Source organism: Polyodon spathula, unplaced genomic scaffold (assembly GCF_017654505.1).
Source record: "Polyodon spathula isolate WHYD16114869_AA unplaced genomic scaffold, ASM1765450v1 scaffolds_764, whole genome shotgun sequence".
Taxonomy (NCBI): Eukaryota; Metazoa; Chordata; class Actinopteri; order Acipenseriformes; family Polyodontidae; genus Polyodon; species Polyodon spathula.
Window position 1 is genome coordinate 1,100,699 of NW_024472252.1, and position 18,086 is coordinate 1,118,784.

General features: G+C 45.0%; 1 protein-coding gene across 1 annotated transcript; it reads left to right on the top strand.

The window, feature by feature from the left end:
• Window positions 1–2,547: 2,547 nt before the first annotated feature.
• On the top strand, window positions 2,548–17,957 carry blmh (bleomycin hydrolase). Its single transcript, XM_041241089.1, has 12 exons — window positions 2,548–2,592; window positions 3,732–3,929; window positions 4,441–4,550; window positions 4,925–5,066; window positions 5,200–5,288; window positions 5,693–5,785; window positions 9,971–10,126; window positions 10,346–10,504; window positions 10,620–10,687; window positions 10,783–10,900; window positions 12,816–12,885; window positions 17,706–17,957. The coding sequence occupies exons 1-12, from the start codon at window positions 2,583–2,585 to the stop codon at window positions 17,852–17,854; spliced, it is 1,362 nt and encodes a 453-aa protein (XP_041097023.1). The 5' UTR covers window positions 2,548–2,582; the 3' UTR covers window positions 17,855–17,957.
• Window positions 17,958–18,086: the final 129 nt, after the last annotated feature.

The window sequence follows — 18,086 nt, forward strand, 5'->3', positions numbered from 1 at the left end:
TCCACTGACAAGAGCACACTCCCACTGACAACCGGCACGCTCCCACTGACAACCGGCACGCTCCCACTGACAACCGGCACGCTCCCACTGACAACCGGCACGCTCCCACCGACACCAGCACGCTCCCACCGACAAGAGCACGCTCCCACCGACAAGAGCACGCTCCCACCGACAAGAGCACGCTCCCACCGACAACAGCACGCTCCCACCGACAAGAGCACGCTCCCACCGACAAGAGCACGCTCCCACTCCCACCGACCCTCCCACCGACAAGAGCACGACCGACAAGAGCACGCTCCCACCGACAAGAGCACGCTCCCACCGACACTCCCACCGACAAGAGCACACTCCCACCGACAAGAGCACACTCCCACCGACAAGAGCATGCTCCCACATTCCCACTGACAAGAGCACACTCCCACCAACGCCAGCATACTCCCACCGACAAGAGCACACTCCCACCGACAAGAGCACGCTCCCACCGACAAGAGCACGCTCCCACCGACGCCAGCACGCTCCCACCGATGCCAGCACGCTCCCACCGACGCCAGCACGCTCCCACCGACGCCAGCACGCTCCCACCGACAAGAGCACGCTCCCACCGACAACAGCACGCTCCCACCGACAAGAGCACGCTCCCACACTCCCACTGACAAGAGCACACTCCAACTCAAGTCCCAATTCCAATTCCCATTCCCTTTTAATCAATAATAGCCCCCCTGACAGAGCCCAGCCCTTTACCCTCTAGACGACGCAGGTCCATGGGCAGCTCAAACCGCACCAGGTGTGTGGAGAGACGGATCCCAGGAGGAGAGCCCTTAAACAAACAAACAAACAAACAAAAGACATATATAGGAAACAGAGCAGCTGGGAACCTGTACCAGGTGGCTGCAGCAGCTACTGCAGGGACGGAAATAAGACTCCCGTTGCATAGCAGCGTCACCCATTCCAGGATTTACTACAAGCTTCATTAGCCACAGTGTTGAGGTAACACGTTCAGGTTATTTAACTCTGAGCAAAACCAGGAACGGATCAAACTGCTATGCAACGGGAGTCTTATTTCCATCCCTGTTTAATGTCTAGTATAAGCAAGCGTCTAATATATATATATATATATATATATATATATATATATATATATATATATATATATATATATATATATATATATATATATATATATTATTATCTAAATTTAAACAAAAAAAGTAAGTTCAGCCTCAGTTGAGTGTACTTTGCCCCCACATTCCTCATGTCTCCAGCTAAGATGGCAGCAGCATACCATGTGTTAAACAGGTAATACAAATAATAAAAACCAATGGGACAATATACAGTAGCACAATGCCAAGCTGCCCTTTTCTCATCATAAGAAGGCTGCAGTTTCTTACCTGCTGCATGGCTGGATCCAGCCCGCGAGACCAGTGCAGTTCTGTGTGTGGTTTTACTGGGACACGGCTGACTTCACCCCAGTAACAGAAAGGAAGAATGGCCAGCACTGAGCTGGCTGCGGGAGTGCATTACAGACTTGATACCTGTTTCCAGGGGCAGCCTGCTGGAACTTGTTCTACTGCAGAAAAACAAACACGCCTTTGTTTAACCCTTCAGTGGAACACGAAGGCCACTCAGGGCAAATTGTACAATGTGCTTAACGTGTGCATTAACAGAAACGTTAATTAGCTAAGGGTCTACTCCCACACTGTGGGCTCCGTATATTCAGTGGATCGAATCTAAACACCGCCGGCGCTGTTTAAATCATTAACATACATACTGGTACAGTGTACAGAAGTGCCCTGCCCTCTCTGTCACACCAGGGGTGGAAAAATAAGCCTCCCATTGCATAGCACTTGGATCACTTTCTGGCTTTAGTACTGTGAATTTAATAAGACCTGCTTGGGATTGTTTTCTATACACTGTGGCTAATCCAGCTCGCAGTAAAACCTGGAACTGCTATAACATTTAGACTGTAGTTGTTAATGACAGTGCTATTGATAAATAACCAGATTGGAAAATAACAGCATGATATTACACGCAGTCATTCTGCACGTCTTACGACACGGATCTGCACAGGAAACCGCTCAGTTTATACAGTCAATTATTCTGCCTTAAAACGAGAACGTTTATTTATTTTTATTTTTTTTAACAAAGTAGTAAAAAGACAATATCGAAACGCCTGAAAAAACACAATTTTAAGCACAAAAGCCGACTAAAAAGAAACAAAATAAACACAGATATACCAACATTTAAACCTCCCGCTGCGGGTTAAACAAAGCAACAACATAATCCAACCAAAAATACATTCTTTAATTTAAATCGACCCTTTCGCGTTTCTGAACTTTGTTTCATTGAAGAAAAAAAAAAAAAAAAGAATGGCAGAGTAGCATTTTAAAATAAAAAAATAAAATAACAAATAAAAACATTAATCTAGTACGGGGAGAAAATTCTGTGTCCCGTTTTTATTTCCTGTTTCCGGAAAGCTCTTTCTCGGTGTCCGGCAAAAAAAAAAAGAGCTTCCCAACACAAATTTTAAGAAGAAGAAAAAATAAATACATTAACTAACTCACAAACAAACAAAAAAACACACCATGACAGCTGGTAAGAAAGTGGGTTTGCTGGGATGTTGTTATTTATTAACGCGGCAACAGTATCTGCATTTCTTAATTTGAATCCAAGACTCAAGTTTCGCCGGGTCTCGAGTCATATTTCATTAGATTTAATTAAAGATTTCATTATAGATTTGCTACTGGTAGCCCCGTTATTAGTTACGAAGGTAAACTCGTTTTATGTTGAGTTTCCTTAATTAACGAGCAAAAGTGATTAAGGGTTAGTTACGCTGGACACGAGCTTTTTTGTGTAACTAAGTACCGTAGATACACAAAGAATTATTATTATTTTGTGTAAAAGTTAATCATTCTTATCTACTAACTAGATTGATAAAAAAAAAAAAAAAAACACGTTAATTGATTTATTTTGTACTTTAAAATCACCTCGAACGCCCCATTGCCGCACTAATTAACTTTTAATTAATGTAACTGGTACGTGTTACAATGTTAATAATATCGCAGTGAACTCTCCAATCTGTTTTGTGGTTAACGCGGGTCAGCATCTGTGGGTTTTGCCTCTGGTTTAGCACAGCAGTATACAAATAGCGGGCATTTAGCATTTATTTATCTATTTATTTATTTTTAAAATATTACAAAAAAAAACAGTAAGGTCAAATTGGATTATCAGTATATTGGCACTGTTCATTTTTCTAAGACTGTTTTCTTTTTGAAAGGTTAATTTAAGGGCTTGTAAAGGTAACAAGTTTTTTTTTTTTTTTTATTATTATTTGTTCATGTATATCTTCAAACAGTCATAAAGCTGTAATCTTCTTATCTGCAATGTTATCCTGCAGGTAAGACCCTGAGTGCTACTCAGGGTCTGTGAAACCAGGCATCAATGTGTTCTTTATTTTAGTTCCTTTCACAAAAATTGGTTATGCAGGCGGTCTGGCACTCCTGGGTCCTTTAAAATAGGCTTTAGTACTTACTTTATTATTAATATGACTCCCGTTGCATAGCAGTTTGAACCATTCCTGGATTTACTATGAGTTTAATAACACACACCTGTGCTTGTTACCTTTGCACTGTGGCTAATCAAGCTCATAGTAAAACCTGGAATGGATTTAAAAAAAAAAAAAAAAGATGCACAGAGTCCGAGACTTTAAATAGAGGCCAGTGTTTTGCCTGCAGGTCTGAGCCCTGAGAAGGTCGCCTCCTTCACTAAGAAGCTGAAGTCGGAGCCCCGCTACCTGCTGGCTCAGAATGTGTCGACCTGCATCGACCCTCTGGAGGTGTGTCTGCACAGGACGACGGTGCAGGACACCGTCCACGTCTTCCAGCACGCCATCCCCAGCGAGGGCAAGCCCATCACACACCAGAAGAGCTCAGGTGAGGCACGGCAGGGATTATTGCATCTGTGTAATTCACATGGCAGTGAATGTACTTCATGACTATCCATTTTTTAATGATGCTGATGGGGGTGCTACGTGTTTAGACTCGTATAGAGCGTCTGGCTGAGGGCTGTGAAGTGCCTGGACGAGGCAGGCAGGCAGGCAGGCAGAGAGGGAGGGAAGGGTGCCCCTGACAGAGTAAGGTCCAGGGGCTAAAATAACTTTTTTTGAAACCCAACACCGTGTTACTGATGCTGCACTGAACTGACATTAAGACCTTAAGGTTAAACCAATGCCTGTGATTGCAGCAGGCTCCTGTGGAATCTGTTCTGTTGGCATCTCTGTCCTGTGTTCTTTTCTTGAGTGGGTTTGTATTATCAGCGGCAGGATGACTGCAGCTGATCAGTCGACTCCTGTTGTGTTTTTTTTTTTTTTCTGTCGTAAGCCCTGACGTGACCTCCCTTGTAATGAGTCGCGTTACTCAGGCCTGCGTCGTTTGCCACTTTCAGGAAGGTGCTGGATCTTTTCCTGCCTCAACGTGATGCGTCTTCCGTTCATGAAGAAGTTTAACATGGAAGAGTTCGAGTTCAGCCAGTCCTATCTGTTCTTCTGGGATAAGGTAACACATGGACTCAGAGCAGCCACAAAACAGCACGTTTACCTTTGTAGAAGTGAGCATGCGTTATTGCTGTATTCGTTAGGCACGCAGTAAGAAAATGAGATTGCAAGCATGCCTTTTTTGTGTCTCTGACTGTACAGCACCTTTTAAATCACAGCAGCTGGAAAGCCAGGGCTGTAACTCCTAGGTGGTGGATTATAATCTTGCCTTGGTTTGCATCACTCAGAGGATTTTGCCTCACGTTTTTTAAATATCTTCCGAGATAGGAATACATTGTTAGATTCCTGTACCCTTGGTATTGTGTGTTGATAATTTAGGAGAACACCTATTTCAGATCAGTTGAACAGCCCTCCCCATTTGTCTTGATCGTTCAGATTGAGCGCTGTTACTACTTCCTTCACGCCTACGTGGAGACAGCCCTGCGGAAAGAGCCTGTGGACGGGAGGCTGGTCCAGTTCCTTCTGTCCAACCCCTCCAACGACGGAGGACAGTGGGACATGCTGGTCAACCTTATCGGTGAGACTGGACATAAGGAGATTGTTATAATATTGTATATATGAAATAACCGTGTCACCGATTTTATTATTATTTTTACAAGCATTTAAAAATAAATAATTAAGCAAAATCGTTGCTGCTGTTTTTATTCCAGAAAAATACGGCGTTATGCCCAAGAAGAGTTTCCCGGAGTCGCACAGCTCGGAGGCCTCCAGACGGATGAATGACATTCTGAACCACAAGGTGGGGGGCTGGGGTTTTGACGGTGCTCCAGAACAGGTTAGATCAGGGGTCTCCAACCCTGGTCCTGGAGAGCTACTGTGGCTGCTGGTTTTCGTTTCAACCAATCTGTTACTTAATTGAACCAATTATTGGCTTAATTAGTCAAGATTAACAGGTGTTCCAGATCTTTAGCCACTGATGATGTAAAGACACCTAGAAAACCTGCAGGATAGGGGCTCTCCAGCACCAGGGCTGGAGACCCCTGGGTTAGACATTACTGCTTGTAGAAAGGTAGAAAGTGCACACAACACGATTGTGTATGGGGAAAACTGTTTTGTATCTTAAGTTTACAGATGCACTGTGTTGTGACGTTCTCTGCATAGATTCATTAACACGGCATTGTTCGTCTCTTCCCTGGTGTTCAGATGAGAGAGTATTGCCTCAGACTGAGGAACATGGTGGCCAGCGATGCATCTAAAGAAGAGCTCTCTGACACCATGGATACTATGATAGAGGAGGTAAGCATTTGTTTCAGCTGCTTCATTTATTTCTCGCTGGCTCCGACCCCTGCCTTTCTTCCGAGTGCTTGCAGTGGTCTGCGGTCACGTCCTCTGACACTTCAGATCAGCGCTGCTCTTTAAATCCAGTCCAGGATCTTATTCCAACCAGGTCCTTTAATTACTTGGTGGAACACAGAGGTTCACTTCAGCTGTGAAGCACCTAGTTGGTACAGGGCTCTGGGCTGAGATCCTGGAGTGGGATGGATTAAGAGAGCATCAGGCGAGAGAACAGCTGCTCTAACTCTGTGCTTGTCGGACCTGGTTGAAGCAGTAAATCTGAGCTGGTAATAGTCTGAGTCCTGTAGTTCAGTAGCACTAGTGGTTCTGTATAGGCAGTGTCACCACGTGGGGGAGCTCTTTGATTACAGATTGCATTCTGATGCTTGGGACAAGGTTTATTAGCAGTATACACAAGAAAGTGTACAGAAAGGACAGCGATATTCCTGCTGTAGAAAAGAACAGCATTGTGGGGGTAGTCACGCAGCCTTTCTGCACAGCCATTGTTTCATCAGGTGAAATACTTTCCACACCAATAAAACAGGAATGTGGATTTGACAGGTTTTTGGGGCTCTAGTCAGTTAATCTAAACCACGCTGTCGTTTTAAATCGTTAAGGGGGACTTTGACAAAACCGAAGTCTACAACAGCGCATCGTTTGAAGTGTCAGGTTTAGTCCTGATTTTAATATTTAAACGCAGGTGGCGTATAGTTCTGACACTGTCTAGGTTAGGGGTGGAACGAAGTCTCCTATTGGAAAGCAGTTTCATCCATGCCAGGTTTTAATATGCGCTTGATCAGCCACTGTGTGTAGGTAACTAGTTCAGGTGCGTCGTCTCAAGCTCATAGTGAAACCAGGAGTGGATCAAACTGCTATGCAATGGGAGTCTTATTTTCGTCCCTGAATGAATTGAATTGGCATCCTCAGTGTGTTACAAGTCTTATAGGTCACCATTGTCAAAACCCTTTAGGGGGTAAAATAGCCAGTCCCATCCAGCTATTCTGCATTGGTAGAAAACTAGATAATATCTGGATAATGCCACTGCAGTTAATCTTTTGCATGTTGAGGAATGGTTGCATCTGAAACCACTAACAGCATGCCATTAGGATGATCGGGTGTAAATAAAAAAATAAAGCCAAGATGTATGCTGCTTTCTCTTTAAAGCACCCAGAATATCCTGGCGGGACAGCAGAGGTTGTTTGCTTGCTCAGCTGGTGTCTATACAGCAGCCGCCTGCCGCCGCAGGCCAGGGGCGTTGATGATGAGTTGCTGTATCGCTTTGTTATAATAATATATAACGTGGTGTAAACAAATCGAATCTCTTTGTGTCACGTGTGTTTATGTAACAGAGTGAATGGGGCTTGAGCTGCTGTTTAAACCAGAACAGATGTTGGGCTCTGAAGCGGTGCAGTCTGTAAAGGCTTTCCGCGTGGAGTGCAGGATGTGCCATGTAGCCTGGAGGTCACCGGTTCGAGTCCAGGCTATTCCACTGCCGACCGGGGGCGGCGCACAATTGGCCAAGAGTCGCCCGGGAGAGGGAGGGCTTAGGTTGGCCAGGGTGTCCTCGGTTCACTGGGCACCAGCGACCCCTGTAGACTGGCCGGGCACCTGCGAGCCTGCCTGTAAGCTGCCCAGAACTGCATGGTCCTCTGACGTTGTAGCTCTGAGGTGGCTGCATGGCTGGCCTGCAGAGTAAAAAGAAGCGGACGGCTGGTGGACCCGTGTGTCTCTCTTCAGTGCTGTACAGGAGATCTGAGAACCAGCTAATTCAATACAGTCTAGTATAGAGAACTCAGTGCTGTACTGGGGATCTGAGAGCAGCTAATTCAATACAGTCTAGTGTAGAGAACTCAGTGCTGTACTGGGGATCTGAGAGCAGCTAATTCAATACAGTCTAGTGTAGAGAACTCAGTGCTGTACTGGGGATCTGAGAGCAGCTAATTCAATACAGTCTAGTATAGAGAACTCAGTGCTGTACTGGGGATCTGAGAGCAGCTAATTCAATACAGTCTAGTGTAGAGAACTCAGTGCTGTACTGGGGATCTGAGAGCAGCTAATTCAATACAGTCTAGTGTAGAGAACTCAGTGCTGTACTGCAGATCTGAGAGCCAGCAAGCTCAGTAGTCTATTGTAAAGAGCCATGTGTTTCTGTATTTTTTTAATTCTCATTTCCTCGGTGTGGCCTGATAGCTGCATGGCCTTGTGCAGGTTTTTTTGTATTGTTTTTGTTTTTTTTAAGAACACGGATTACTGATAACGAGCTTCCAAATCATTTCCTCAAGGGAGTGACTTGTGTGGCCAGCTTCCTTCTGCCATGCTGTACTGAAGCATTTCCGTGTTTTCTTAATGTGTTTGTTTTTCCTATTCCAGGTTGAAGATGTTGGTAGTTTGCTCTAGACTGACGGCAATGGCCCTAATGACGAGGGGGTTGAGCGTTTTCAGTGTCATTTCCAGGCTCTAGCATTTGCAGTGCTGAAATCGCTGAATCTGATCCCCTCTGTACCAATGCTGTTAAATTCAGTTGTGGCTTATCCTGGCAGAGTATAAGTTAAATCAGCCCCATAGCCTGATCCATTACAGGAAAGCTGTCATAACTGCCCTGGACCAGGTGCTTACTGTCCATCACTTATTTTTCATGTGTATTAAAGTTTCTCCAACTTGTAAACTCCCTCCATGTAATCTTGAAGCCAGAAAAATATCTATACTGGTGGTGTGAGGGCTCCCCACCACTGCCTCTTCTCCCTGCTTCCTTTTGTAAGATACGCGGTGACTGATTGATGCCCTGTTTGCTGGACACACCAGACACATGGCAGCGTCAGGCACCGCTGTTCTACAAAGAGAGATTTAAAGCCTGGCTTGACCACAGCTATAGCCTGCATGGCAGATCGCAAGTGAAACGCGGCTTGTTTCTTTTTATATTTCTGTCTGCAGACAGGTGTTTCAATATTGACACACTTCGTTTCCTGACGTCACGCGACCCGGGTGTGTTTCCTCCGTCCTTTGAACAGAGAGGGGCTCCTCTGTTTGTTCTGAGCCGGGAATTTATTTGGCTGTTCTTAGAAAGACAGGGGGAGTGGGGCAGGGCAGGTATTTTTGTCCCTGCCGGCTGTGCCCCGCTTTGGGTACATTCTGGATACAGCTGGGCACAATTTACACGGCGCCATGGGAAAACAAACCGAGCGTGCCCCAAGCCGCTGCCAATAACCAGAACAGAAGGGATGGAAAACTTAACAGGGCTCCGTCGTGTGTGAGCCTGTGTGTGTTTAGGGAGGCGGGCAGGAGTCTGCTGCGACAGGAAAGGAAGCAAATTCCTCCGATTTTCTCTCTTCTGGAAACTCGGATTCTGAGAAAATGTTTGGAATTTGTCTGATTTCAGCAGAACTCGAAAAAAAAAAAAGTTATTATTTGACTACAGCAGAATGCAAACACAATGAATAATCCTCTGTAGCCTTGATGGGGAAACTGTACCAGTGACCCAACGAACCCTGTCGCGCAGTTACTGGACAACTGTTGATTTCAGTGCAGGGTGATTAATTTGTCACTGGACCAGTACAGATGGGCAGAGAAAAAAAATACAACTACATATATATATATTTTAGAGGGGTGGCAATAAGATATTGCATCGCAGTTTCAGCCATTCCAGGTTTTATTAGGAGCTTGACTAGCCACAGTGTGCAGGTAACAAGCTCAGGAGTGTCTTATTAAACATGTAATAAAACCAGGAATGGATCAGGTGAGTCTCCTTTCCCTCCCTGCATGTAGCCACCATAGACCATGGGGATAAATTGAGCTTTCGTGTGGTCACATTGAGCCCCTCTACACGTGCTATGGCAGCTACCAAGCATGCCATCCTCATTCTCTTGGTCCGCTGTTGCTACCTTCCAAGTTGTATTGCTGTGTGGTGCATGCTTTCCCCAGCGTATCTGTGAGCCAGTATAGCTGCCGACCCTGCCGTGTGTAAGCCCTGGTTTGTGTTTCCCTCTCCCTGCCGTGTGGAAGCCCTGGTTTGTGTTTCTCTCTCCCTGCCGTGTGTAAGCCCTGGTTTGTGTTTCTCTCTCCTTGCCGTGTGTACGCCCTGGTTTGTGTTTCTCTCTCCCTGCCGTGTGTAAGCCCTGGTTTGTGTTTCTCTCTCCCTGTCTGTTGCAGGTGTTTCGGGTGGTGAGTGTCTGTCTGGGCAGCCCTCCCGACACGTTCACCTGGGAGTACCGAGACAAGGAGAAGAACTTCCACAGGCTGGGGCCACTGAGCCCACTGCAGTTCTACAGAGAGCATGTCAAACCACTGTACGACATTGAGGACAAGGTGAGACACACACACACACACACACACACACACACTGACACTGAGCCCGCTGCAGTTCTACAGAGAGCGTGTCAAACCCTTCAGCAGTGTAAAGGGACACACGGATGGATTAACACCTTTCCTGCTACTGTTGGAAATGTTTATTGGCACTGCTTCAATTTGTAATCCCTTATTTTATTTACAAGTTGTGTAACTATCTCTTCTTCCCTTGGCGAGCAGATCTGCCTGGTGAATGACCCTCGACCCCAGAACCCCTACAATAAGCTGTACGGTGTAGAGTTCCTGGGTAACATGGTGGGCGGCCGCATAACCAAATACAATAACCAGGCTGTGGACGTGCTCAAGAAAGCCGCCGCGGACTCCATCAAAGACGGGGAGGTAACCACCCGCATCATTTCTGTGCCTTCCCCTTTTCTTTGCAACCTGCATCGAACGCGCTGCATTCATTCTCCTGATACTCCATTGTCTTATCTGCTGGTTCTCTTGTGCTTAGGCTGTGTGGTTTGGTTGTGATGTTGGGAAGCACTTCCATGGCAAGCTGGGTATCAACGACATGGATGTGTGAGTACCAGCCTCTTCCAGAGAGTCAAGCCCCTTTTTAATCATTTGGGTCCACGTGTTTGTGTGTCTCAGAGTGACTCTGACTCTGCCTGCAGGTTTAACCATGAGCTGGTGTTTGGGATCTCTGTGAAGAACCTGTCCAAGGCTGAGAGGTTAATATTTGGAGACTCTTTGATGACCCACGCCATGGTCCTGACTGCTGTCACTGACAAGGTACAAGCCAAGGCTAACCAGTAACTTCAAGCCTGAATGTGGTGTCTGGTGGGGGAAATAAGAATAGATGCATTGGGGTGGAAATAAGGATCCCATTGCATAGCACTTTGATCCAATCTGGGTTTTTGCTATGATTTTAATAACACACCCAAGCTAGTTACCTGTACAATCAAGATCATATTAAAACCTGGAATGGCTGAAACTGCTGTGCAGTAGGAGTCTTATTTCCATCCCTTGTATATATTAGATATAGATATGTCCATATATATGGAGCAAGGAGAAATGAAAATGATTTTTTTGCCAGTGTAAAGATTATACTGCAAAATATGTGCAGGGATAAGGCACTAGCAAAATGTACTTTAAGGAAAATTACATTCCAAAACAACCATCTAAGATCTGTGGGAGGAGAAGAACTTTTTTTTTTTTTTTTTTTTTTTTTAATAAATCACTGCTCTGAAAATACCACACAGTTTTCAAAAAATAGAAAATGCAGCACTTTCTTTGCAATTACCGTAGTTTGCCAAACAAGCGCACGAGATGCCAGCGCTGACGTTGAGAAGGCAAAGCTAATTGGATAGCTGCTGGAGAGTCTTCCAGGGTTTAACTATGATCTTACATGTGATCTTTTCCTCTGCTTTTGTATTTAATGGAATGCCTCGCAGCTATGGAATTGGAGCTGAGTTTGCATGTCTGTGTGTCGGTGCGACGCTGTGATCAAATTGTGCAAGCGCTGCGTCTGCTGGCTATTTATTCGACGCCCTGCCTCCTGCAGGTCTAACTGCTCAGCCTCTGAGATAAAGGAAAGGGTACGGGCTTGCCCGGGCTCGTTATCTGACAGCCATCCTCAGATTGCGACACTCTCGCGGGGGGGGGCTATTAATGAGTCTTCTAACGAGCAGGATGTTTGTTTGGGGATATGCGTGTCAGGGTGATAACAGGGCGCAAAGGGAACGTCGGCGAGGAAGTTGAAGGGGGCAGATTGGAGTTAACCGAAGGGCTTTTAAAGGGTAATCTGAACAACACAGTGCAAGACTGCGCTCAGATCATCTAAGAGGGGTGGGAATAAGATTTGTTTTTAAGCACGCAGCAGAATATGGAGTGACCCAGACAGGTATGCAGTGGGAGTCTTTATTTCCGTCCCTGCTTTCTTTGACCTCAATACTATTCAGGTTCCAGTCCTACCCTAAATATAGATCTTTGTGGCAGCAGGAGGGTTAGCTTTACCCTGCCTGGAAAGGACCGTTGTTTCTCCTGAGTGTGTAGTGAGATGGCTTTGATTATAGCCTTCAAAAGGGGCCCGTTTAGACTGAATTGTATTTTGGTTTTGTAATGTGGAGCACTGTCAGAGCTCGGTTGAAATCACCGTCATTTTCTTAGAATTCAGTTATTTTTGTGCCTGCGTCACTTGCTGTTTCCTTGTTTATACTAGTTAATGAACAGTAGTCATTTAAATTGCTGGCAGTTTTCTATAAATGAGCCCAGATGCACATGTCATGAAAGCCGGGTTCCAGCAGGTCAGCTGCACTTAGCAGTTTACTGTAATGCGTGACAATGACAGCCAGCAAGCCTTTTCTGTAGGACTCTGTGCATTGAATTAGCAGCCTGCAGTAGTGCTCCATTGAATCTTGCCTGGCAGACATGGCCCGGTGAGCCAAGGCTTTAGGATCCTGACTTTGGGATCAGCACTTGGAAGCTTGCGGTCCACAGTCTTGATTAGCGGCAAGCAGAACGTGGCTTGGAAACCCATCCATGTGCTGAAGGCAGCATGATGTCCGGTGTATTCTCTTATTGGTTTTTTTTTTTTTTTTTTTTAAATCAGTTTTTGTTTTTGTGATGACAGCTGTACATTTGAGCCCTGGAGTGTATTCGATTTCACTCTGAATATTATACCGCTGCTCTCTTGTGTGTTTCACAGGAAGGGAAGGAGGGAAGTTACAAGAAGTGGAGAGTTGAGAATTCCTGGGGAGACGACCGTGGAAACAAAGGTACTGTACCCCCAAACGCCTCACCCCGACGCTCCATTCTCCACTCTCCAGTACTGACGTAACCATGCACCTTAATAATGAGCACCTGTCTAAACACTCCATTCTCAATACTCTGAGCTGATGGAGTGCCTGGCTGTGCCTTCAGTAAGAAGAGCCAGTCTGTACTGAAGAGGAAAGCAGAAAAGCACCAGACAGCTAAGTGCGGAACAAGAGCCCTTTTGACGGAGCGAGGGCAGCACTGGCTTTGTGGGACCGTGTTGATCTCAGCGGGGGGTGTATCAGACAGGTTTATTAGAGTCACCCCTAAGAGCTCTGCAGCTTGGCTTAAACCACAGCCAAGAGTGTGTGCTTTTTTATTGCTGGATTAACAGTGTTGGGACCCTGCTGAAAATATTATGTTTCTACTTGTTGCTGGATCACAGGTCTCTGTTCCTGGGGGTCTGGTCTGATGTAGCGGAGATTAAGAAGCACAGATCAGCCAGGAGACTCTCGGTCGGTCATTGCTGCTGCTGGTTTCCTGCAGCTTGTATTCGTATTGTTTCTAATATATTCCACTATAAGCCACTTGCCAGACTTGCAAAGCACAGAGGCAACTTAGATTGCATTAGAACAGGGGAAAAGAGATCTTCGGATCTGAAACTTTAATTCGGTTTCTGATTAAGTTGTTCAGATATTGTGTTGATCCCAGACCTGGGGTCAGTTGTAGTTTATAATTGCAATTGCTGCAGAGTTGTGTGCTGAGATTGAAATTGCAGTTACAATGCTGTTGTGTTCAATTGCTGTTGCAATGATGCTACAGTGATTACAATTATACAAGTTACATGAACAGCTCCCCACGTTAACACGCTTGCTCTATTTATTCAGAATAACACAGCAATTATCACAGTTACAAATACAACTTTTTTTTTTCTTCCCAAAAGTGGTTGAAAATACAAGAAAAATTATTGGAGACAAATAAATGGGTAATTTGAACTGTAATCGATCGATTTTATATGCTACAATTACGCAGGTGTGCCAAGGATGAAATACAGTTAGAATTACATTTGCATTGTAAGTGCAGTTCATTGTGAACTGCACAGTTAACACTGGAACTGAGCCCGGGTCTGGTTGGTCCTCCTGAGTTTTCTCTTGCCGTCTCTCTGGTCTCCTGAACGTATCTAACTGTTTATACTTTGAAGCACTTCACTAAGGAATCTGCAAAGTAGCCAGCTTCCTCCCTTATCTGGTATGTAATCTCGGCTCTCATACCTGAGCATTAATTAGCTACGCTAATTGTTTCCCAGACCCATGCGTCTGCTGCAGTCCTGTGCGTGGAGATCAGGAGGGGAAGGATTACTGGGCGTCCTGTCCAGCGCATTCCTGTACAGATTAGAGCTGGATTAAGAAAGCGCTTTCAACCCCTCGCTTCGGAGGTTTCCATAGCGACGCTCCGCTTTGTTGTGCTACTGATCACTGTGTATTTGTTTTTAATATTCTTTTTATAATGTGGCTTTTGTTACTGCTAACATTCGGCAATTGAGAAATTCCTGTTTTTCAAAAAAATTTAAAAAGCTGATCACAGGTGGGTAATTGGCATCTGTCGATTGTGCTTATTCACTAATTCTGCAGCGTTTGAAGCATTGGAAGAGCAGGACGCTGTGTTCATTTGTGTTGATTGTCCCACACAGAGAGCAGGCATGTGTTTTTGGTGGGAGAGCACCTCAACCTACGCAATAGCTTAGAGATTCCTGTTTTTGTGGTTTACAATAGCTGAGTAGAAGAAGAACATTTTGGTGAATGCAGAATTTGCGAACAGTCTTTGGCACACAAAAACCTCCTCCTTACATTTTTGTGCTACGGCAGGACACAGCGGCCAAGCGGGTCTGTTTCTGAGCTGTGGCCCGGGAGCAGATCTGCCCCCAGAATCCTGCTACTACGCCTTCCACGCTCCCAGTCCAATAATCAGCAGCTCCAGCAAACGCAGTCCCAGCAGCACCACATCTGGAGATTATTCAATATGTGTGTGTCATTGATAATGTGTAATCCAGTCCTGTCATTGGCAATTACCATGATATTGTGCACACAAATTATTTTATTTGTGTATGTATGCACTGATACTGGTATAGTTTTGTAGTGTGCATGTACATTTTTAACTCTGTATCTAAAGTTTGGGTTTGTTTATTGTTCTTCAGATTTTTCGATTGTTTAAAGTTTATATATCTTCATAGTCACCCCGAACAAGATGTAATTACGAAAACACAAAGTTATTGTAAACATATCAATTAAAAATGGTCTGCAGCAGGAAGAACTCCATTCAAGTTCTGATTTTATGTTCAGTGTTTGGCTGCTGGTCCTGGTTTATATTTATCACCACTCTGGGGAGATTTATACCATGCAATGTAATCCTGTCATTTTACAGCAATAATTTGAAACATGCCGTGTATATTTTAGACATGTTGGAGGCACACGGTTCTTAAGCCAGTGTAAATAAATTGTTCACAGATCATCTTGAGAGGAGATGACGGATCTGTAAAAGTTCCTAGAAACGTAACCTTTTCACTGCACAGCCTCGAAAGACTTATAGAACACAGGAAGTGTACCCAGAACAGAGCTGGCGTAAATTTGCAGCTTAGAAACTGATCTAACCATCAAAAAATGCAGCTGCTTATTTGCATCTTGAGAACACTTTCGATGCAGCCGTGTGTCCTGAACCAGCAACAGTGTCATCAGCCAGCATCCAGGCTTTCCGCTGTCTATGAAAGCATTTTATTATCATTGGAAATAAGCGGCTCCCGCTTTAAAGCAAGCAGTAGCATTTTGTTTTTTGCAGCTGGTTTGTTTTTTGGTTTTTGTGACACTTCTTCTGGTTATCACGGTGGTATGAAGTTCAAGCCTGGGACTGGGAGGTTCTGTGTTTCCCAGTAAAACAATGAGTTCAGACTTGCTGATAGAAAACGTTGGTGCCTATTGTCCCTTATCGGCATGAGAAAGAGCCTGGAGGGGCCCGGGGCAGCCTGGACTGCTAGATTAGGAGCTGGGGTCGAGCCTTACACAACAGCCTGCGTGCCAGGTAATGCATTAGTCTGTTCTGTTATATAAAGCTCCCATGAACTGCCTCGACACGCAGGGCATACGCACACTTCACCGTGACTGCGGAAATAGGTCAGCGTGCTGCTTTTACTGCACAGACGCAAAGCAGAGTCCAAGTCTGTTCCTTCTAAACAAGTCGTCCTGGTTATTATTTTTTATTTTTTATTTTGAGTTGTTTTGGTGGGATTTTAGTGCCACCCGGTGGTGTTGGATTGTAATTGCAAACAGGACAGAATCTGCAGTTTGTTCCTGGCAAGCCCCCTGGGAGTTGCTGCTTGTGGTTAGGGGGACTCTGCGAGAGGAAACCTTTTCAAAACACAACACAGTAGTAGACGAATGACGTCATTCAACCATTTGGAGCGATCTGAATAACTGAATACTCCTCACGTAGTGAGTGTGGTGTGGGCTAAAATGGGAGCAGTCCAGTCTAATCGAGCTTGAAGCTGTACAGCCGAAAATGTGGCTCTCGTTTTAGTTGTGTATCTCATGTGGTTTCTCGAGAGAGAGAAAGTTGTGAAATCCTTAGTTGTTTTATTATCCTTGCCGAGCTGAAAGGAGGTAGGGCCAAGAAAAACAAGTGTATGCCAGGCATGTGTGGCTAAACTGTTTAATCTCGGTTACATTGCTGGTGAAAGCCTTCGATCGCACTCAGTGATGTTCGGTTATATGGTTGATGGCTCGGATTGATCCGAGATGTGTAACGCTCCACTCCCGAGGCGCACAGCCTGGCTTCCAATATCCAATGCTTCAGTCCTAAAAGCCCTCCTCCCCCTCCTACTGTGAAGATATCACTACTTGTGTAACACCTGCGTTTAGTTAACAATATTTTTGGAACTGAACTCATCCAAGCGTGGTGAAACTATTTGACATTCCTTGGCAAACGTTTTCTATGTTCTGGATTTAGCTAATGCCCTGCAACTGAAGTCCTTGCAGCCTGGGGTAATGCATGCTGCATGCCTTTCTTGCATTACAGCTTTGTGCTGAGTAATAATAACACTGCTAATATTCTGTAATACCTCTCGAGTCTGGCGTGGTCGTGTTTGGCGTCCAGTGGTTATATTAGGAGTGTTCCAGTTCTGCCTGTTTAGAGAAACTTTGAGTTTCTCTCCCTTGTGTGCAAGTCCATAAATGAAACCCATAAACTGTTATCAGCTGTCCACAATTTCCTTATGCTCTTTAAATAGGTGATAAAGCTCTGTCAGGGGAGCGTGTGTATATGAACTGTGATAATACCACAGAGTTTCTCTCTTCGAGACCCATCTCTCGTGTGTATGTCTGGCTGCTAGAAACAATATTCAGGATTTTCCCAATAAGAAGTGTTGCCTGGTACTTGGAAGCCACATCACCCCCCCACCCCCATCCAACAAGTCATACTATCAGTACTGGCAAACAGTTTCCACCCTGTAACCTGAACCTCCAGTTTATTGCACGTCGGGCCATCGGTGGCGCTACGCCGTTCGTCTTGAATAATAAAACGGAAATAATAATTAGCAGACAGTTTGGTTATTGTTATTTATTTACTGTTAAGCGAATATTTTAACTGACCTGTTCATTTTAATTTTCTCTAACTATACTGGTATGATAACTTACTCTAATTTTGTTAACCACAAAAGCTAAGTCTAAATGTAGTGCATCAGATTACATAAGTACAGCTTGTGCGGTGTTTTGTTGTGTTTTTTTTTTTTTAAAGAGAAATGTATCTGGTTCGTAACGGACAGGTTGACCTCCTCTTCCTCCCTCTCGCTCTGCAGGCTACCTCATCATGACTGACGACTGGTTCTCGGAGTATGTTTACGAGGTAGTCGTGGACAAGAAGTACGTCTCCGCAGAGGTGCTGGAAGTGATGGAGCAAGAGCTGGTGGTCCTCCCAGCCTGGGATCCAATGGGTGCCCTCGCTTAACCACAGAAAGCGCTTGTCTGTTTTTACGCCACCAGTTGAAGCCCCTTTGTAAACTCTAGAAAACATATACCAGCCCAATAAAGAGAAGGACGTTTTATACCGATGAGACGCTTGCGTGAGTGCTGTTTCTGTTCTGGCGTGGAAGTGTGAGCGAGGTGTAGAAACGGGGATGTGTGAACGCTGTGTCTGTCATTTAACCTCTCTGTAAGGGGCTTTGTTTCAGAAGACAAGT

Excerpts from the sequence above, each read along its gene's own strand:
- blmh (XM_041241089.1), top strand. Across the intron at positions 3,930-4,440 it reads CACACACCAGAAGAGCTCAG|GAAGGTGCTGGATCTTTTCC; the intron begins GTGAGGCACGGC and ends TGCCACTTTCAG. Across the intron at positions 12,886-17,705 it reads AGACGACCGTGGAAACAAAG|GCTACCTCATCATGACTGAC; the intron begins GTACTGTACCCC and ends CTCGCTCTGCAG.